Source organism: Anolis sagrei, chromosome 6 (genome assembly GCF_037176765.1).
Source record: "Anolis sagrei isolate rAnoSag1 chromosome 6, rAnoSag1.mat, whole genome shotgun sequence".
NCBI lineage: Eukaryota > Metazoa > Chordata > Lepidosauria > Squamata > Dactyloidae > Anolis > Anolis sagrei.
Genome location: NC_090026.1, coordinates 56997184 through 57020496, shown reverse-complemented (window position 1 = coordinate 57020496; position 23313 = coordinate 56997184). Strand labels below are relative to the sequence as shown.

The 23313-nt window shown below is 40.6% G+C and overlaps 1 protein-coding gene across 5 annotated transcripts in view; it reads right to left on the bottom strand.

Moving 5' to 3' along the window:
• EPHA5 (EPH receptor A5) overlaps positions 1–23313 on the bottom strand; it is a 339685-nt gene that overhangs the window by 93522 nt on the left and 222850 nt on the right. For 4 of the 5 annotated variants that reach the window (XM_060781401.2, XM_060781402.2, XM_060781403.2 and 1 more), the window contains one exon: positions 911–1035. In XM_060781401.2, coding sequence (XP_060637384.1) covers positions 911–1035 — 125 coding nt within the window. Of the gene's footprint in view, positions 1–910; positions 1036–6298; positions 6373–23313 lie in introns of those variants that run through there. The other variant, XM_060781405.2, reaches the window with a different exon arrangement.

The window sequence follows — 23313 nt, the reverse complement described above, 5'->3', positions numbered from 1 at the left end:
GTGTGGGGAGGCTAAATTAACTGATTTATGAGGCCATAAAGAAGTCTCCAGCAAAGCATTCCAGCAGGGAAGCATGTGCGGAATGTGGAAGTGCTTCATCAGCAGATGGACGATGAACGCGACAGCTCCCCTGGCGGCCAGAAAAGTTAAATTGCTTCTGTGTATGTCTGTATATGTTTGTATGTCAAAAATTGGCATTGAATGTTTGCCATATATGTGTACACTGTAATCCGCCCTGAGTCCCCTGCGGGGTGAGAAGGGCGGATTATAAAAGCTGTAAATATAAAAAGCTGTAGATAATAGTAAAATCATAGAAGGAGAAAAAATAACTATTTATAAAGAACTGGAGAGGATAATTATTAGACTGTATCCAAATGGCCAAGCTGTCCAATGGCATTAGAGGAGGAAATAACAAAAACTTTGTTAGAAAATGGAGGCTTGCATTTCAATACCTAGAAAGGAAGACAAGGGTAGTATTTAAAATAGCGACATGGGGAGTTATTAATATAAAGATAAAGGTAGATTTCAATGTGATATTAGAGTGGTGTTGGAAGTCATGTGTGGTGGTTCATGAGTGGAGGAGGGGGAGCATGTGGTAGACATGTATTTGCATTATGTGCATTTGATGTATTTATTTTCTTTCACATTCTGTACATCAACTTTACACAATAAAAATTATAATTTGTTTTTTTAAAAATTAACCTCAATATATTTTTCCAATATATTTAAATTGTGGATGAGATAAATCTATGTACACACACGCATCAAGATTTCCCAACCAGTTACAGTGTAACCAACTGGATATCAAATTATACATAAAAAGTATTCCATACTTTTTGTTAACAGATATTGTGATTGTAAGTGAATAGAGGAGGGCAGAAATCAAAGACAGCTCAGAGGATTGTCACACCTTTTCAAAATACTTGATTTCATACTCCAAGATGATGCCGTTCGGTCGATCTGGTTCCTGCCAGGAGAGAGAGATGCTATTTTTGGCAACTTTCCCTTTTTTCACATTTGTGATTGGAGATGGTGCTGTGGAACATGAGAAGAAATAAAAACAAAATCAGGATAATTTTTAGTTTAGAGGAATAAAAAGAAACCCCTTTCTAACATTACACACTATCAGGGCTTGAAAAACAAGTTAAGAGCTCCCTGTTGCTAAAACACTCATAATCTTAGCAGTAGGAATTAGATGCAGAATTGCCGTCCATTCACCTGGCAGAGAGAATGGCCCAGTCGTTTAATCACAAAGTATGATGCTTTCATATCTAGAAAACTTTTATTAAATCAGGCCAAGTTTAACAATTGGAGTCCAAGAATTTTTAATGAGATAAATTAGATCAGATTCAGATTTAGTCATCTTAGGCCCTTCCAGACAGCCCCAAATTGAGGAAGCAATCAGGATTTAAAATCACAATTCTTTTCATGATTTAGGCCACACACATGACCCAAATTCCAGGTTTTCCCTGGGTGTATGAGTGTATGTATGTGACTACATACTATCCTGGATCAACCATCTAGCCTGCCCCTAAAATGATGTGTAAGGAATTTTCTCCAAGGGGTCTGAGGATGCAGCTAGGCTCCTCTGGTAAATTTACAGGAGAAACAGGGGGCTGGGAGGGGAGGGTGGGAGTGCCATCCCGTTCCTTGGAGCTCTTAGAGCCCGAAGAACCAGGATGGCAATGGGGATTGGCCCCCAGAATCACAAAAGGCAATCCCGAGAGTCAATCGCCACAGGTCCAACACCTGAAAAGATAATTTCCAGTAATTTCCAGATCTTTCCAGGAGTTTTAAAAATATTTTTATTAATTTTTCCAGGAAAAATAAAATAAAAAGAAAGGACATAGTGGGAGAGGGGGGCGAAGTGAGGAGGGGGAGGATTTTGGAGGGCTTTTTTTGGGAGGGGAGTGTAGGGATGGGGTGGTTTCGTAGGTTTTCTTTCCTCTTCCTCATGGGCCTAGTTTGATAAGTGTCCTAATTACTTTTTTATTGTTGATGTCTTGATTGATTCCAATAATATTCTAAATTAGATACAATTATTTGGATTGCAGAAACCCTTTATAATTGTATTTTCTGTTGGTCATGGGGCTTCTGTGTGGGAAGTTTGGCCCAATTCTATCGTTGGTGGGGTTCAGGATGCTCTTTGATTGTAGGTGAACTATAAATCCCAGTAACTACAACTCCCAAATGTCAAGGTTTATTTTCCTCAAACTTCATCTGTGTTCATATTCGGGCATATTGAGTATTCATGCCAAGTTTGGTCCAGATCCATCATTGTTTGAGTCCATAGTGCTCTCTGGGTGTAGGTGAACTATAAATCCCAGCAACTACAACTCCCAAGTGACAAAATCATTTTTTTGTGATGGTCACTCCTTGGGTTAGTAGGTGTCTTGTGTCCAAATTTGGCGGCAATTCGTTCAGTAGCTTTTGAGTTCTGTTAATCCCACAAACGAACATTGCATTTTTATTTATATAGAAAAAGAACATAAAGCAAGGAAGAAAACCATGTCCCTTGGAATCGATCAAGACATCAACAATCAAACAAACAATCAAACCTACAATCAAACCACATGCTGAACCCCACCAAAGACAGAATTGGGGGAAACTGCTCACACAGAACCACATAATTAGGCCATCTAGTCCAACTCCCTTCACAAGGGCAAGAAAATGTAATCAAAGCCCTCCTGACAAAGGGCCATCCAGCCATAGATATAGATAGATATGATTCACACACAGAGAGATGTAGTATCATAGATTTGAAAGGGACTCCTAAAGAAGGACAATTCTATCTTGCATGTTTCAGAGTAGGCAAACTAGACAATCTCCACATCAACACTGACAAAGAAAAAGCAAGAATGTTAACCCACAAGCATAAAGACATTACATATATTAGAAACCAACATTTTCTAATTACTTTATTTTCCAGATCACCAGACTGGGCCACAGCAACGCGTGGCAGGTAGATGCAGAGATAGAGAAAGAGAGAGAGAGGTAGACTGATACACAGATAGATAGATGCATAGATAGATGCACATATAGATAGACAGACAGACAGACAGCTAGATGGAGACATAGGTAGATAGATAGATAGGTAGATAGATGCAGAGATAGATAGATTGATAAATAGATGATAGGTAGATAGATAGATGATAGATAGATAGATAGATAGATAGATAGATAGATAGAGGGGGCTTGTGCGGTGAGAAGAAGGAGGGAGGCATGTGCGTGATGAGATAAGGTGCATGCGCGGGTGGTGAGAAGAGGGAGGGACTTGCATGAAGAGGACAGGGACACACGCATGCACCTCTTCTCGTCGTGCAAGCCCCTCTCTCTTCTCGCTGCCAACACGTGCACCTTTTCTTACCGTGCACATGCCTCCCTCCATTTTCTCACCATCCGCGCGGTGAGAGCAAGAGGGACTTTGCTGGTAAGACGAGGTGCATGTGTGGTCATGAGAAGAGAGAGGGGGGTTGTGCGGTGAGAAGAGGTGCGTGTGCACGTCCCTGCCCTCGTCGCACAAGCCCCTTCCCTCTTCTCACCACCCACACGTGCCCCTTTTCTTGCTGCACGTTTGCCTTCCTCTCTCTTCTTGCCATACTTGTCTTCCTCTCTCTTCTTGCTGTCCGCTGCAGGTCCAGTGAAGAGAAGGACAACTTAGCTACCGCCTTTTCACAGAGCAAAGCAGCGGTGAGAGGACACCCCCGCAGAGCTTCATCTACAAAAGCTTGTTCACCTACAAAAGGCTCTTGTAGACAAAGAAGGAGAGGTGAGGGCCTCCACGCCTTGGAGGGAAGGTGTGGAGCTTAAAGAAGGGCTTCTTTCAGCCCCACACCTTCCTGGCAGGACCCTCTCTCGAGTATAAGCCGAGAGGGGCTTTTTCAGCCTTAAAAGGAGGCTGAAAAACTCAGCTTATACTCAAGCATATACAGTATCACAGTATGCTGAATCTGCACATGTGTTATGATATAAGTCTCTATAGGTTACGTGCTCTATAGGTTATGTTCAGACTGATCACATAGGATGAAAGCTGGGTCCATCACTATGATCCTGAGACTAAAGTCCATTTGATGCAATGGAAGCATCATAACTCACAGCCATAACTCACTGCCTCTTATCTCAGTTGTTGATCTCCCCTATTTCCCTCCCCCCCCCCCAAACTCCAGATCATGGGGTGAACAGAGGAGCTCCTAGACTGGTACGGACAGCATCCAAACACGAGTCCTAGTTTCCAGGGCAGAAAAAAGCAAGCCTGTTCTGTCTTCCTTATGGCATCCTTTCACATATTTATAATAGCTATCATGCATCCTCTCAATCTTCTCTTTTGCGGGATAAATTTAGCCAATTCTTTAAGACCCTCTTCATAGGCCATGGTCTCCAGACCTTTGATAATTTTAGTGGCCTTCCTCTGGACACCTTCCAGCTTGTCAATATCTCTTTTGACCTGTGACGCCTAGAATTGGACACAATTTTCCAGGTAAGATCTAACCAAGCAGAATAGAGAGGCACCATGACTTCCCTTGATCTAGACACTATACTACTTTTGATGCAGTCCAAAATCCTATTGGTTTTTTTACACCCTCTAAACCTTCAGCTATGTCATTAATAACGATATTAAACAGTACTGGGCCCAGGTTCGAACCCTACGGCACTGCATTAGTCACTTCTTTCAAGGATGAAGTAGTGAGCACCCTTTGGTTTAAGCCACTTAACCAATTACAGATCCACTTAATAGTAGCATTGCCTAGCCCACATTTGATAGTATGTTTGCTAGAAGGTCATGGGGAACTTTATCGAAGACCTTACTGAAATCAAGATATGCTGAAATCAAGATATCTACAGCATTTCCTGCATCTACCAAGCTTGTAACTTTATAAAAAAAGAGATAAGATTAGTCTGGCATGACTTGTTTTTGAGAAATCCAGGTTGACTTTTAGTAATCACAGCATTCCTTTCTTAGTGATTGCAGAGGCTTCCTTAATGATCTGTTCCAGAATCTTTTCTGGTATTGATGTCAGTCTGATTGGTTTGAGTCCTCTTTTCCCCATTTTTAAAGATAGGGACAACATTTTCCCTCCTCCAGTCTGCTGGAACTTCTGCAGACTGGAGGAGACTTCTGGGATTTCTCAAAAATTATTGCTAGTGGTTCTGAAATTACTTCTGCTAATATGCTGTTAAAGGTGCAGCCAAAGTTGGTGGACATCCATCCAGTCGGTAAAACAAGACTGGCGCTGACTGTAGTTCAGATCACGAACTTCTTATTGCACAATTTAGTCAGATTAAAGAGACTAGGGATAACACACAGACCAGTTAGATATGATCTCACAAATATCCCTAGTGAATATGCAGTGGAAGTGAAGAATAGATTGAAGGGACTAGATTTAATAGAGTAGAGTACCAGAAGAACTGGGTTGCAGTTAGACATCCAAAAAACCAAGATTACGGCAACCAGACTGATTGATAACTGGCAAATAGAGGGAGAAAACGTGGAGTCAGTGACAGACTTTGTATTTCTAGGTGTGAAGATTACTGCAGATGCAGATGGCAGCTAGGAAATCAGAGGGTGTTTACTTCTTCTATAGAGCAATGACCAATCTCGATAAAATAGTGAAGAGTAGAGACATCACACTGGCAACAAAGATCTGCATAGTTAAAGCAAAGGTATTCCCCATAGCAACCTATGGATGTGAGAGCTGGACCATAGAGAAGGCTGAGCAAAGGAAGATAGATGCTTTTGACCTGTGGTGTTGGAGGAAAATTCTGAGAGTGCCTTGGACTGCGAGAAGATCAAACCAGTCCATACTCCAGGAAATAAAGCCTGACTGCTCACTGGAGGGAAGGTTATTAGAGGCAAAAACGAAGTACTTTGGCCACATAATGAGAAGATGGAAAAGCTTAGAGAAGACAATGATGCTGGGGGAAATGGAAGGAAAATGAAGAGAAGATCAAGGGCAAGATGGATGGTATCCTTGAAGTGACTAGCTTGACTTTGAAGGAGCTGGGGGTGGCCACGACTGACAGGAAGCTCTGGGGTAGGCTGGTCCATGAGGTCACAAAGAGTCGGAAGTGGCTGAACGAATAAACAACAAAGTATGCTGTCATTTCTTGTTTTCTATAAGAGGTATTTGACTGCCTTTCAGTGCTCACTACACCCAAAATAATAATAAACAAGACAGTTAACACCATAATGCTTTTTGAATGCCACCTTTTCCAGGATGTTCAAATCCATAAAACAGAAAGCTCATTAGTTTATGAAATCTGGCAAACCTTGGTTCAAATCTCCACTCAATCATGGAAACCCACTGGATGTCCTTGATCCTTAGATGAAAGCAATAGCAAACCAGCTCTTAACAAATATGGCCAAGGAAACCCCTGCCAGTAGAAAAAAAACAATGTGAAGATACATAACAACCAAATCTGCCTGTTTTCATTTGCTATTTGTCTCTGTTCTTTTTTAACACTCTTCATCTTCTGTGGTGACTGATTTCTGTTATGCTCTATCTGCTATTCTCCCCACTTTTCTGGCCCTTCGGGTATATTTCCCCTCAACTCAAGCACAAAACATTTGTGTGAAAAAAAAAATAGCCCCCCTCCAAACCTGGAAATAAATTATAGAGCAAGTGAAGGTCATTTATATTGTACTTGGAGCCCAACTGAAACATTACTCCAAGTCAAATTTTTGCAATTAAAAAAAATCCTTTTTGTTGCCTCAAAAATGTCTGGAAAATGCCCTTTAAATGTACAAGAGGGGCCCCCAAACAGGTCCCAGTGTCCTCTATAGAGCTTTGAGAGCAGAATCTGACTTTTTTTGTAGGAGCAGGTGCTGCAGAGGTACAGGCCACTATGTTCTCCCAGGTGGCTAATGCGGACCTCTAGTTTTCTACAGTTGCCTACATTGATTCTAACCCTGGCTTCGTCTTTACAGAAGTTCTGCTTATCACCACGTCGTTATCCGTCCTTCAGCCTTTAAATCAGTTTTGGGAGGATTGCTACTAGATGTGAGAAATAGTAGATTAGAGTGACAGATATACTGAGTCACATTGTGGCCTTTTTGGAATAATAAAGATTTGATTCAAATGCAGAATGCTGAAATATAGTTTACACTTATCATGATTAAAAATCCAAATCATGACGAGTTAAACAATACTGTAGAAATAGTCACAAATGTTTTCCTTGATTACTGGGATATAAAACATATTTAATAAAATGAACACCCTCACATATATATCTGGAAGGTACATGGGAGATGGCCTTTTCAGTGACTGGCCCCAGGTTCTGGAATTACCTTCCTAGAGAAAATAGACCCCTTTTACACTGCCATATAAAATCCAGATTAACTGCTTTGAACTGGCAGTGTAGACTAATATAACTCAATTCAAAGCAGATAATGTGGCCTTAGATTAGCATCCCTCCTACTCTTATTTCCATAAACAAGTTAACTTTTCTGTTGAGATAGAAGTTTGAGGATGAATAGGTAAAGGTAAAGGTAGTCCCCTGACATTAAGTCCAGTCATGTCTGACTCTGGGGTGTGGTGCTCATCTCTATTTCTAAGCCGAAGAGCCAGCGTTGTCCAAGGTCATGAGGCCGGCATGACTGCATGGAGCGCCGTTACCTTCCCGCCGGAGCGGTACCTATTGATCTTGTCACATTTGCATGTTTTCGAACTGCTAGGTTGGCAGAAGCTAGGGCTGACAGCGGAAACTCACGCCGCTCCCCGGAATCGAACCTGCGACCTTTCGATCAACAAGCTCAGCAGCTCAGTGCTTTAACCCACTGCGCCACCGGGGGCTCCTTGAGGATGAATGGAGCTTGTATAATGTCTTGGATATGCTATTACTTGTTGCACTGGTATGTGCATGTATGTGTATGTGTGTACGCTATAGTGGTTGATTTTTGAAATTTGTTTTAATTTATTGATCTTTTGTTCATTTTTAATCTGTTCATATTATGGATTTTTAACTGTTTTTAAATCTGTTGTAAAATAATGGTGATTACGATGATTTAGAAATACATTTTAAGTTTAGTCTTGTCTATGGGCCTGCAGCTACTGATGTGGAATTCTTGCAGAAATACAGTTTGTCAATTCAAGTATCAAAAGCCGTAATTATCATATAACAAGGTTTCGGGAGGTCACAAACAATGATCTGTCAGTTTAATAATCACATTAAACTATTGCTAAATTACCTGACTCATAGCTTGGAATGATGCCTAAAACGAATCATGATCATTTTATTAAAATGTATATATAAAGCCAGATCCAAAGCACGATAAATCAATTCTGGTGACAGGTCTGAGTCACCATGCGCATTTTTTGAACAGCAGCTTCCTATGTGGCAAAGCAAATCACTTCTAGAACTGAAACCATGTTTAAAAACAGATTGTTACATATGGTCTGTCACTATAATAATATGACAACTATTTTTACACCCTGTCACCATCTCCCCAAAGGGTTTTGGGCCGACTTACAAGTAGGACAATTGTCCATAGAAACATAAAAGCAATGCAATCCATAAAATAAAACACATTAAAATAGAAGCATCATAAAATACAACAACCAAAATAAAAACACCTTAAACATGGCAAAAGTGCATTGGAGCTCCTATCAGATCACATTCAACATAGACCAATAACCGGATTTCTAAAATGGACCTGGCCAAGCTATACAAGGGCTGGGCAGACGTAGTGCAAATAGCAAACCACAGGGTCGGGAATGGAGTGCAAAACAGAGTACTTCTAATGCCCTAGGGACTGGGCATATATGGCTAGGGACTAATCATTCTCAAAAGGTAGCTGGAAGATCCAGGTTTTCAAATCCCTATGATAGGTGGACAGAGTGGGGGCTTGACTAATCTCCCTGGGAAAGGTGTTCCAAAGATGAGGAGCCACCACCGAGAAGGCCTTCTCCCTTGTCACCACCAACCATGCTTGTGAAGGTGGTGGAAGCGAGAGGAGGCCTCACTGTCAGATCTTAGAGACTGCACGAGTTCAGAAAGGGAGATCCGGTCACGAAGATAGGCAGGGCTTGAATCGTTCAGGGCTTTGTAGGTCAACCTGCACCTTGAATTGGGCTTGGAATCATAGAATCATAGAATCCTAGAGTTGGAAGAGACCTCGTGGGCCATCCAGTCCAACCCCATTCTGCCAAGAAGCAGGAAACTCACATTCAATGCACCCCTGACAGATGGCCATCCAACCCCTGCTTGATAACCTCCAAAAAAGGAGCCTCCACCACACTACAAGGGAGAGAGTTCCACTGCTGAACAGCTCTCATAGTCAGGAATTTCTTCCTAATGTTCAGGTGGATTCTCCTTTCCTGTAGTTTGAAGCCATTTTTCCGTGTCCAAGTCTCCAGGGCAGCAGAAAACAAGCTTGCTCTCTCCTCCCTATGCCTTTCCCTCACATATTTATATATGACCATCATGTCTCCTCTCGGCCTTCTCTTCAGGCTAAACATGCCCAGCATTGTAAGCTGCTCCTCATAGGGCTTGTTCTCCAGACCCTTGATCATTTCAGTTGCCCTCCTCTGGACACATTCGAGTTTGTCAATACCCCCCCCCCCCTTCAATTGTGGTGCCCAGAATTGGACACAGTATTCCAGGTGTGGTCTAAGGCAGAATAGTGGTGTAATATGACTTTCCTGGATCTTGACACTATACTCCTATTTAAGCCGGCCAAAATTACATTAGCTTTTTTTGCCATTGCATAACATTGTTGACTCATATTTAACTTGTTGTTTACGAGCACTCCAAGATCTTTTTCACATGTACTGCTACTGAGCCAGGCATCCCCCATTGTGTATCTTTACATTTAATTGTTTCTGCCTAAGTGGAGTATCTTGCATTTGTCCCTGTTGAACTTCATTTTGTTAGTTTTGGCCAATTATCTCTCTAATTTATCTCTCTAAATTATCTCTCTAATTTATAATTAAATTTATTGTCAGCCAGTGGAGCTGCTTTAATAAGGGCGCCATGACACCCTGTCTGTAGAATGATTACCCCAGCCAAGGAGATTTGCAATGGTACTTGTGTCACATCCTTTTGGAATGTAGCAGTGATTTTTTTTTATTTCCTCAGATCTAATTTTTTTATCATGCTCAGTGTTTAATTCCTAGGACTGCTTTTATATTACTCTTCTAAATGGTGTTAAATGTTTTTCTCTTAATGTTTTCTTTTTCTTTTTCATTTGCATTCTTATGATTTTTACCTTTCATAAGCCACTTTATCTAGCTGTGCAATTGTAGAGTGCAAATCAAATAAATAAGTAGAAGGCTCTCACTACTGTCGTGAAGATAGTTCTCTTTATTCAGAGAATATTGCCCTTGTAGAACCAATGACCTTTAAAATGCAGGTTTTATGGAAGTCCTTTTTTCCTGTGATCATGTTGCATAGTATCTAATTTCAAGCTTTTAAAATAGGACAATTGCAGACTTTGCCTGGCTATAGAGATTGCATTACATTTTATTTGACAGAGAAACCTCAAAACATGCATTCCTTCTTTTTTCAGTCGAAACTTTTGTAATTTACCGTAGATGCATGGAGTTGGCAAAGTCACTACAATTTCATGCTAGTACCACAAAGATCGATTGAATATGCTTAATTGGTCCTTATCTTGCAGTTATACTTTAACACTTCTTTTGAGGAACAGTCTAAAAGGATACAGTTACTGCCTTTTTGAAGCAGTTTTGGGTTTATAATTACTCATTTCTCTTATCTCTTCCTTGAGCCCTACTCACTGAACATAATATTCTGCATAGGAGCAGATGAAAATGTTAGTAAATTTTAGAATTAATTCATTACTGGTGTCAATTCTATTCCAAACTAGACCTTTTGAAACTGTCCTATTGGTCTTGGTGCAATAAGCTTCTTGGGTTGCAAAATGTAGATGACATGCTAGCTAGGAGACATACTGTACAAGCAAGGGACCACACACAACTAGAACTTGACTACAAAGCTGAGCAAAGTTTTACCAACAAGTGCTAGATTAGACCCTGAATACTGAACATCAATTTATCAAAAAGGAATAATCTCCTTGTCTGCATTTAAAAGTTATGTATGATAACCTCAGATTAAAAGAAAAATCAAGACAGTTTTGAATGATGTTTGTGCTGTAAGCTTAGCAGCCCAGTGTGAACAATATTTCTCAGGTCTGAGGAATGGTATTTCAGTACTGGGAGACAAGGGTCTATTCTAGCACTTGTTGGTAAAACTTTGCTCAGTTTTGTAGTCTTGTTCTGGATGTGTGTGGTCCCTTGCTTGTATGTGTCTCAAGAGTGAAATACTCAAGGCGCAATTGCAAACTGTGCCAACAAAGAGAAAAAATAGGACAAGTGTAAAGAAGCCTGAATGGATGTCCAAAGAACTTCTAACTGTGCTAAAACACAAAAGAAACATGCACAAGAAGTGGAAAAAGGGAGAAATCACCAAAGAAGAATTCAAACAAATAGCCAACGCCTGCAGGGAAAAGGTCTGCAAGGCTAAAGCACAAAACGAGCTCAGGCTTGCCAGGGACATTAAAAACAATAAAAATGGCTTCTTTTCTTATGTCAGTAGAAAAAGGAAAAACAAGGAGGCAATAAGGCCGATTCGAGGAGAAGATGGGGCAATGCTGACAGGGGGTAGGGAAAAGGCAGAACTACTTTATGCTTTCTTTGCCTAGGTCTTCTCACAAAAAGAAAGTCATCTTCAACATCAGCAAGATGGAGTGGATGAGGGATTAGAGGACATCCAACCCCAAATTGGGAAACAGGTTGTCCAGGAATACCTGGCCGCTCTAAGTTCAAGTCCCCAGGGCCAGATCAACTACACCCAAGAGTATTGAAGGAACTAGCAGAAGTCATTTCAGAACCATCGGCAATCATCTTTAAAATTGGTTGCCAATGACACGACAAATCATCTTTTAGAGTTCTTGGAGAATGGGAGAAGTTCCAGCAGACTGGAGGAGGGCCAATGTGGTCCCAACCTTCAAGAAGGGAAAAAAGGATGACCCAAACAACTACCGTCCGGTCAGCCTCACGTCGATACCAGGCACGATTCTGGAAAAGATTGTTAAGGAAGTGGTCTGCAAACACTTAGAAAAAATGAGGTCATCACTAATAGTCAATATGGATTTATCAAAAACAAGTCATGCCAGACTAATCTGATCTCTTTTTTTCGATAGAGTTACAAGCTGGGTAGATGCGGGGAATGCCGTGGATGTAGCGTACCTGGATTTCAGTAAGGCCTTCGACAAGATCCCCCATGACCTTCTGGCAAATAAACTAGTCCAATGTGGGCTAGGCAAAACTACGGTGAGATGGATCTGTAATTGGTTAAATGGATGAACCCAGAGGGTGCTCACCAATGTTTCCTATTCATCCTGGAAAGAAGTGACAAGTGGAGTGCCGCAGGGTTCCGTCCTGGGCCCGGTTCTGTTCAATATCTTTATTAATGACTTAGATGAATGGCTAGATCATCAAGTTTGCGGACGACACCAAATTGGGAGGGATAGCCAATACTCCAGAGGACAGGAGCAGATTCAAAACAATCTTGACAGATTAGAGAGATGGGCCAAAACTAACAAAATGAAGTTCAACAGTGACAAATCCAAGATACTCCACTTTGGCAGGAAAAACGAAATGCAAAGATACAGAATGGGAGACAATGCCTGGCTTGAGAGCAGTACGTGTGAAAAAGATCTTGGAGTCCCCGTGGACAACAGGTTAAACATGAGCCAACAATGTGATGTGGTGGCAAAAAAAGCCAATGGGATTTTGGCCTGCATCAATAGGAGCATAGTGTCTAGATCTAGCGAAGTACTGCTACCCCTCTATTCTGCTTTGGTTAGACCACACCTGGAATATTGTGTCCAATTGGGCAGCACAATTCAAGAGAGATATTGACAAGCTGGAATGTGTCCAGAGGAAGGCGACTAAAATGATCAAGGGTCTGGAGACAAACCCTATGAGGAGCGGCTTAAGGAGCTGGGCATGTTTAGCCTGAAGAAGAGAAGGCTGAGAGGAGATATGATAGCCATGTATAAATATGTGAGAGGAAGCCACAGGGAGGAGGGAGCAAGCTTGTTTACTGCTTCCTTGGAGACTAGGACGCGAAACAATGGCTTCAAACTACAAGAAAGGAGATTCCATCTGAACATGAGGAAGAACTTCCTGACTGTGAGAGCTGTTCAGCAGTGGAACTCTCTGCCCCGGAGTGTGGTGGAGGCTCCTTCTTTGGAAGCTTTTAAACAGAGGCTGGATGGCCACCTGTCAGGGGTGATTTGAATGCAATATTCCTGCTTCTTGGCAGGTAGTTGGACTGGATGGCCCAACTCTTTGATTCTATGATTCTATGATTCTATGTCTCCTAGCATGGCATCACATTTTGCAACCCAAGAAGCTTATTGCACCAAGATCAATAAGACAGTTTCAGAAGGGAATTGATTGTGCTCAAAGAAATTGCTTTTTTGAAAGAAAAAAAAAGAAACAAAAATTCCCCCTTCAAACAAAAACACCTATTTACTTTCCAATAAAACAAATTTGTGGTAACAATTACATCTTAAGTGAAAGATAGTTGAGAATTTTGTTGCCTCTGATTGGGACTGTGTGTTCAATAGCTTGGCTTTAATATTAGAATTCACTGGAGTGATTGGAGTGATTGATTGGTGTATCACAGAAAGAGGCAGTGCTGGCACTAAATAAAATTTCCCACACACTTAAAAGCTAGCTCATGTAGGTGGCTTGAATTTAACAACAGCAAAGCAAGAGGATACACTGGGGAGTTATTGAAGGCAGATTCTGAGAACCATTTTGGACCTAATGCTAAGTGAGGGAAACAGGAAACACAATTAAATTGCAGTTCCTGTTTCCTACATTTCTTCATTCTGCCTGAAAAAGAACTTTCACTGTCTTCCAAAGTGCTGGACATAGTCTGTTAATCTGGGATAGCATCTCTACTTGGATAGGGCATGGTCACATTGCTAGGATACCCAAAGAAAGAGCTGGTTAGGTTTCCAGACCAGATCTGTCTGTCTAGCAGGTAACATGACAGTGGTGCTTAACTTGAGATGTTCCCAAACACACTGCATATGTGTTTCAAAGAGAAACATTTCAATGGGGCCAAGAAAGAACATTCCTCAAAGTAAAGGCTGACAGTCAGACAGTTTGGAATACAAGAGTCTAGCACTACTTCACATCTATATAGGCCTAGCACAATATAATAAATCACCCGAGTCCTGGTACCTGGTGCTTGCCCCTTCCTGCATTCCAGAACCCACTTTTCCCCCACCTCAGGGCAATTGACTTTTATGGCTGGTTCATAAGTCCTTGCAGTATCTTGTTCTCCCTTTAGGTCAATGGTCATGTGCTTTATGTCAGGGCTGATAAGTTGCATTGCATGAGTAAGTGATCATGACAAGTACAGGGGAATGAAATGGATAGCATCTTTAAAATTGTTGTTGTTGTTCATTCGTTCAGTCGTCTCCGACTCTTCGTGACCTCATGGACCAGCCCACGCCAGAGCTCCCTGTCGGCCGTCACCACCCCCATTTTTCACAATTTTGGACATTTTTGCTATGGAAAAAGGCCCACATTTGATTCACCGTCTTGCTATGTCCGGAGTTCATGGTCAGGCCCTCAATTGGTTCAACTCATTTCTCCAAAACTGGAGTCAACGCGTGGAGTACATGGATCAAGTCTCCAATAGATCCCCCCTCCTATGTGGGGTCCCCCAAGGTGCAATTCTCTCTCCTCTTCTCTTCAACATCTACGTTAGACCCCTTGCTAGTTTGGCTCGGAGTTTCGGCCTGGACTGCTACCAATATGCAGACGATACCCAACTCCTTCTGCGCCTGGAGCCTGGAGCAACATCAATTCCAGACAATTTCACCCTATGTCTGGAAGCCCTGTCAAACTGGCTATGTGCTAGCAGACTGAAGGTGAACCGGCGAAGACTGAGATTCTCTGGCATGGCGGCCCGGCAGGTCTGACTCCTCCATTACCCACCTTCGATGGTGCCGCCCTATCTCCTTCGACCACTGTTAAGAGCTTAGGCATCGTCCTGGATTCACAGCTGACAATGGAAGCTCAGGTCGCTGTTGCCAGCAAACAGGCCTTTTTCCATCTACGACAAGCGAGGCAACTGGCACCCTACCTATCTGACGAGGCTCTGGCAACTGTCATCCATGCCATGGTCACGTCTAGGCTGGACTATTGCAACGCCCTGTATGTGGGCCTTCCGATGTCTACAACCCGAAAGCTTCGTATTGTTCAGAATGCGGCAGCAAGGTTACTCACAAGAACGCCCATGAAATGCCATATAACACCAGTGCTGCAACATTTACATTGGCTTCCAACTGAGTACCGTGGCCTGTATAAGATGCTAGTTCTGACCTTTAAAACTCTTTACGGCCAGGGTCCATCGTACCTTAGGGACCCGCCTCTCCTTCTCACATCATCGGAGGTCGCAACGACCAGCCCAACGTGACTTACTCCATATACCGGGTCCTAGAGAAGTGCACTTGGAAAGGACCAGACGCAGTGCTTTTTCTATTTCTGCCCCTGCCTTGTGGAATTCCTTGCCGCCCTACATGAGAGCCATGCGTGACTTAGGGCCTTTTACACTCGCACTTAAGACCTGGCTTTTTACTAGAGCATTCGATCTCTGTTAATTTTTAATTTTTGTATGTCTATATGTATTTTATCTTTTACAATTTAGCTGTAAATCGCCTAGAGCATTCTCGGATGGAGGGCGATTAATAAGTTATTAAATGATGATGATGATGATGATGATGATGATGTTATTCAATAAAATTGCTTTTTGGTGCAGAATACCAAATTTTCTGTGCAAAATATAATATTTTTGCACAAAATATTTTTGTGTCCAATTTTTCTGAAATAATTTTTTTTACCAAGAATATCCCAAAGTGCAACCCCCCCCCCCCCCCACACACACACACTTGTTTTTTATTACTTCCAGAAACACAACATGCATTCCTGAATTCAAAATGGTTGACAGTATCCTTTCCCTCTTGCTGGACAGGGAATGAGAGGGCTGTTCACTGCCTTGGCTTTTGATTTATTTATATTTATGGCAAAACAGAGACTGAATATCCTATGGGTTATTGTTTCCCAAGTGGCACCAACAGTTAACATTTCAGATTCTGGTTCATGAAAGTTTGACTGCATTCCAGGGAACTCAGTGCACAAATAAATTCCATACTTTTGCACTAGCCTTTCAAACAGTGTGAAGAATCCTGATAACAAACGATCCCTTATCTAGAATATTACAGGTTAGATTCAGGGCGAACCTTCTGCAATCCAGGGACACAGACATAAAATTAGTTCATGACACATTTAGTTTTAAGTACTTTCCAGCATCCCTATACCAAAAGGTCATTCATTCAGTTCATCTGGACTAATATTAGCTCAGCTTTGACACACTTAGATTTGCCACCATAGTCATACTTAATATGATGACGTCAGGTTATAATTCTATTTGTAGCACGCTATGCTTATGAAAGTTCCTTTGACACTTTCATTACTACCTTCAAATGGCTTATTTGGCATGATCACTTTTTCTGGTCAATAGTATGGGTCCGGTATTTGTCTCATTTCTTTCTTTTGTGTTTGTTTGTTACTTTTTGGGCCGCCTAGTGCTGTTCACGCAGCCCAGGGAGTCTTTCCACGTGCCTCTGAGTCCAGTTTGTGCCAATCAGAGGCAAAGAAAACAGTGAGGTTGCCAGCAGGGAAAGGTTTGGTTTCTTGTTTTGTTTTTGTTTTTTTTTTGTTTTTTTTTTGTTTTGTTTTTTTGCCTTAGCTTGACTGCTTGGCATCTTTTCATTTTCTTTATTTTTATTTCTTTATATTTTTATCTAAAGGGGCTGGGAGCTTAGAAGGGCGTGGGGATAGGTTTGGGTGCTAGAGAGTACACGGGGGCTTTGGGGAGAAGGGGATCTCTTTGCTAACTTCTCAGTTTCTTTCTTCTATTTGATTTACTTTAAAAATATTTTTAAATCTTTGAGCGCCACTGGCTCACAGAGTCAGGGGAGTCATTCTTATTTTGTTTTCTCCTCCATTCCTCTCCTATCAAAAGCCTTGTGAAAGATAGTAATAATAATTATATTTAAGTAATAGCAATTTAATCAAAAGGAAAACTCTCCAACCCCTCCTTCCCCCCCTCCCATTCTAGTATTATATTTGCATTCCTTACTTCTACTTCTAATATATTTATCTCTGTGGGTATTCTGCCTCCTGATTTTTAAAAAGAAATATTTTTCAAAGGAAAGTAATTTTTTGGGCTTCTGTTGAATATCTTGATATACCACTATGTCTCTATCGAACCTTCGGTCTCTCTCTCTATTAGGCTTGGTTGATCAATGAAAAACATGTTTTTAAACTCGTTTCGGATATAGGGGGCGCTGGTGGTTCGTATCTAAAGTCAATTCCGATTTTCAATGGAAAAAAGTTCAAAACTTTACAATACATATAATACTTCCAAATCCTTCATTAATGGGTGGTCTTTACTTTGAAAGTAGTTGTTTTACTCCAGAAAACGGGGGGGGGGGGGGGGGGGGGGGTGTGGTGGTGGTGGCTAAGGGAGGAAATTAATCCACTCTGGTTAAAAACGGTTTATTATTATATTATTATTTTATATATTATATTATATTATATTATATTATTATAATATTATTCTATTACTGTATATTATATATTATATTATTATAATTGTATATTATATTATAATATTATATTATTATTATAATAGTATATTATTATATTTTAATATATTATACTATTATATTATATTATATTATTGTATATTATATTATACTATATTATTATATTATATTATATTATATTATATTATATTATATTATAGTCGTGAACCAGATACCTTAAAGGAGCCAGACACAAAAATAAAGGTCCAAACAAAGTTTAATAACACAACAAAAACAGCTAGAAACACTTAATTCAGTGTATCTAGGAGGAACTTAAAGTCTGTAGCAAATTGCTGTGCAAAAAACGTAACTTAGCAAATAATCCGGATTATACTGGGATATAATCCGGTATAACAGAAAGTTGAAGCAAATGGCTTCAAAATCACAGAGTTCAGAAAACACAAGAAAACAAGGTGTAAGCAAGCAAAAGCATTGTCAAAAAACAGTCCCAAGTCGTAGCATGTCCAAAAGCAGAAGATTAAGCCCAGAATGCAATTTTGTCGTCCAAAAACAATCCGAAGTCAGCACTTACAGGAATCCAGTCGGTAGCTGCACGAAAACTTCACTTCACTTCACGTCACTTTATTTCTTAATTAGTCGCTCTCCACCAAGGTGCTCTGAGCGACTTACAATCTAAAATAGCATTTCATAATATAAAAACATTCAACAGTGACTATTTGGCATATTAGATCTGATTACTTAAATGCACAACCAAACAGCCAAGTCTTGAGCGCTTTTACAAAAGGTTGCAACTCCGACATTGCTCTAACATACGGAGGCAATGAGTTCCACAGAGTTGGAGCATACGTCGAAAAAGCTCTATGCCAGGTGTACCTCCTGTATAGGAGATTTTCCTGGGTGGATCGAGGTAACCACTGATGGAAAAAAGGAATGAGGCGGTCCCTAAGATATAAAGGTCCTTGGCCATTTTGAGCTCTAAATGTCAGGATCAGTATCTTGTAAGAAAGATATGGATCAATGAAACAATGGATACATCTACATTGTTTTGAAGAAACAATGTAGATATTAGGGCTGGGCGGTTTCGTTTCGTAATTTTGTAATTCGTTAAAAATTCGTTATTTTTTAAATAACGAAGCAATATTGAACCATTCAGGAGCAACTAAAAAACGAAATGAATTTTTCCAATTCGTTTCGTAATTGTTTCGTTATTGATTCGTAAATGTTTCGTTATTATTTCCGCATGTCTGGTGCAAGTTTTAGGGTTGCTGTTTGTTTTCTCAGTGAAAAAATATATAATTATCACACCAACAGTCAACAACAGAGGGAGAGAGAAGCTTCAGAAGTTTTTTTTAGCGTATTGCACGATCGCGGCCACCATTAACGAATCGATTTGTAATCGATTCATAATTGTTTCGTAATTGTTTTATGATTTCCGAAATTTCGTAAATATCGAACTTTTTTAAAGTAAAATTTCGGAATTCTTTTAAATAACGAAACGCAAAAAACCCCTAAAAACGAATCGAGTTTAGAAACAAATTTTTCCGTGTTTGGACAGCCCTAGTAGAATCATAGAATCAAAGAGTTGGAAGAGACCTCATGGGCCATCCAGTCCAACCCCCTGCCAAGAAGCAGGAATATTGCATTCAAATCACCCTTGACAGATGGCCATCCAGCCTCTGCTTAAAAGCTTCCAAAGAAGGAGCCTCCACCACACTCCGGGGCAGAGAGTTCCACTGCTGAACGGCTCTCACAGTCAGGAAGTTCTTCCTAATGTTCAGATGGAATCTCCTCCCTTATAGTTTGAAGCCATTGTTCCGCGTCCTAGTCTCCAAGGAAGCAGAAAACAAGCTTGCTCCCTCCTCCCTGTGGCTTCCTCTCACATATTTATACATGGCTATCATATCTCCTCTCAGCCTTCTCTTCTTCAGGCTAAACATGCCCAGTTCCCTAAGCCGCTCCTCATAGGTCTTGTTCTCCAGACCCTTGATCATTTTAGTCGCCCTCCTCTGGACACATTCCAGCTTGTCAATATCTCTCTTGAATTGTGGTGCCAAGAATTGGACACAATATTCCAGATGTGGTCTAACCAAATCAGAATAGAGGGGTAGCATTACTTCCTTAGATCTAGACACTATGCTCCTATTGATGCAGGCCAAAATCCCATTGGCTTTTTTTGCTGCCACATCACATTGTTGGCTCATGTTTAATTTGTTGTCCACGAGGACTCCAAGATCTTTTTCACACGTACTGCTCTCGAGCCAGGCTTCCCCCATTCTGTATCTTTGCATTTCATTTTTTCTGCCAAAGTGGAGTATCTTGCATTTGTCACTGTTGAACTTCATTTTGTTAGTTTTGGCCCATCTCTCTAATCTGTCAAGATCGTTTTGAATTCTGCTCCTGTCCTCTGGACTATTGGCTATCCCTCCCAATTTGGTGTCTGCAAACTTGATGATCATGCCTTCTAGCCCTTCATCTAAGTCATTAATAAAGATGTTGAACAGGACCGGGCCCAGGACGGAACCCTGCGGCACTCCACTTGTCACTTCTTTCCAAGATGAAGAGGAAGCATTAGTGAGCACTCTGTGTTCGTCCACTTAACCAATTACAGATCCACCTCACCGTAGTTTTGCCTAGCCCACATTGGACTAGTTTCCTTGCCAGAAGGTCATGGGGGACCTTGTCAAAGGCCTTACTGAAATCCAGGTACGCTACATCCACGGCATTCCCCGCATCTACCCAGCTTGTAGCTCTATCGAAGAAAGAGATCAGATTAGTCTGGCATGACTTGTTTTTGATAAATCCATGTTGACTATTAGCGATGACTGCATTTGTTTCTAAGTGTTAGCAGACCACTTCCTTAACAATCTTTTCCAGAATCTTGCCCGGTATCGACGTGAGGCTGACCGGACGGTAGTTGTTTGGGTCATCCTTTTTCCCCTTCTTGAAGATTCTAGTAGATATCATTCTGCTTCAGAGGAGATAACTAGTATCCCCCCCCCCCCCCCCAATAAATGAGCAACTGAAAACATAGCACAATTGGGAAAGCATGGTTCTAAAAATAGCAGGAGTCTAATGGTAAGGTTAGATACAGTGATATTCATAGACATAGGACTGTTGTCAAATTGCAACTGAAGAATGTGCTTAGCCTTTTAAATATATCTATGCAGTAGAAGCAGCAGTATGGGTGTTTTTCCAGGTGTTTCTTTCTAGTTTATTATCTGCACCTTTTCCATCACTGCCACAGTGCACTGGGAGTCCAGCTCTTTAATTAAAGATGGAATGGGGGGGGGGGGGGTGTCATTGCAGGTTTAAAAAGAGATTGGGTTTAACCCAATCAGTTTGTTGATACTGTGGCGGGGGAGAGAGAAGGGCAGGGTATACATAAATAAAGGAAATAAAATAAATTATTTATAATAATAATAAATAAATAATAAAAATAAAAATAAAGTATTTATTTACTGCATTTTACCCCACGCTATCTCAACTCCGGAGGGGACTCAGAGCGGCTTAAGAATCATATGCTTCAGGAAAGTGTTTAAAAATGCGATACACACAACATTCATTATTTCACTATCATGTACTGCAAAAAATAAATATTTTGTCCTATTCCAAACGGAGTTGCTTTGTTTTATAAAACCATGGCACTCCCATTTTGTTGCAGTCAAGTAGTTATTTATCCTTTCTAGAAAAAAATGCGATTATTACGTTATATATAATCCAACTAGCCATTCCCTGCCACGCGTTGCTGTGGCCCAGTGTGGTGATCTGGAAAATAAAGTAATGAGAAAGTGTGGGTTTCTAATATCTGTAAATTTTTTATGCTTGTGGGTAAACAGTATTTCTTGCTGTTTCTTTGTCGGTGTTCTCATTACTACTCTAGAACATGCAACATATAACTTTCCTTCTTTATGGGTCCCTTTCAGATCTATGATACTATATCATAGAATCATAGAGTTGGAAGAGACCTCATGGGCAATCTAGTCCAACCCCCTGCCAAGAAGCAGGAATTCAAAGCCCCCCTGACAGATGGCCATCCAGCCTCTGTTTAAAAGCTTCCAAAGAAGGAACCTTCACCACACTCCAGGGCAGAGAGTTGCACTGCTGAACGGCTCTCACAGTCAGGAAGTTCTTCCTCATGTTCAGATGGAATCTCCTTTCTTGTACATATCCCTGTGTATGAATCATATCTATGGTTGGATGGCTCTTTGTCAGGAGGGCTTTGATTACATTTTCTTTCCCTGGTGAAGGGAGTTGGACTGGATGGCTTTAAGTATTTTCTGTTGGTCATGGGGGTTCTGTATGGGAAGTTTGCCCCAATTCTGTCGTTGATGGGATTCAGATGCTCTTTTATTGTAGGTGAACTATAAATCCCAGTAAATACAACTCCCAAATGTCAAGGTCTGTTTTCCCCAAACTCCATCTGTGTTCATATTAAAACATATGGATTATTGGTGCCAAGTTTGGTCCAGATCCATCATTATTTGAGTCCACAGTGCTCTCTGGATGTAATTGAACTATAACTCCAAAACTCAAGGTCAATGCCCACCAAACCCTTCCAGTGTTTTCTGTTGGTCATGGGAGTCCTGTATGCTAAGTTTGGCCCAGTTCCATCATTTGTGGAGTTTAGAATGCACTTTGATTGTAAGTTAACTATAAATCCAGCAACTACAACTCCCAAATGACAAAATCAATTTTTTGTGTGATGGTCACTCCTTGGGTTAGTAGATGTCTTGTGGCCAAATTTGGCGGCAATTCGTCCAGTGGTTTTTGAGTTACGTTAATCCCACAAACGAACATTACATATTTATTTATATAGATGGACACAGAGCATTCCACATATATAATTGTACAAAATCAATATCCCACATAACATTTAACAAAAGGCCTCCAACAATAGTAAAGAATAACCTTTTCTAAATGTTCCACAATCCAAGTTCTTCATTCAGTGCTTATACATATTATGTGTCTCTATATTTATAAGGTCTGTTTAAAGCCAACTAAGAGAAACCAATTACTAACAGGGAGTTATAAATAAAACCATAAAGTAGTCATCTGATCCATAATTCATTGGTAACAGACATTGCACCATCTGGAGTGGCTTGTGATGCAAAAACTGGTTGTCAGTGTTGCTAGTAATTTTCCTGTGATATCTTATTTCTGATTGTTCATAATATTAAAAGCTATAAAAGTGATTGTCGGGTTCTTCTATTGATAATTTTCAGAAAACATGGGAAATATCATTGGACTATTCTGTATTCTGCTGTATTTTACAATTAGTAAAACAAGAGTTGGTACAATTTGAATTGAATGCTTTAAAAATATACTTTAAAATTTATATTTTATTAACATTTGAAGTATTTTTAATGCATTTTATGTATACTTAATAGAAAAGTTATACTTTCAAAGATATATTGAAGTGTAATTATAACATTTAAAGTACAGGTTCTCAGAGTTTTCATAGTCGGATTCCTAATGAGAATCCAAAAATAAACAGCCCGTTACTAACAGTTTTCATACTACACCAGGAATAGATTTGGTGGAGAAATTAGAATCATAGAATCATAGAATCATACAGTTGGAAGAGACCTCATGGGTCATCCAGTCCAACCGCCTGCCAAGAAGCAGGAAAACTGCATTCAAAGCACCCCCGACAGATGGCC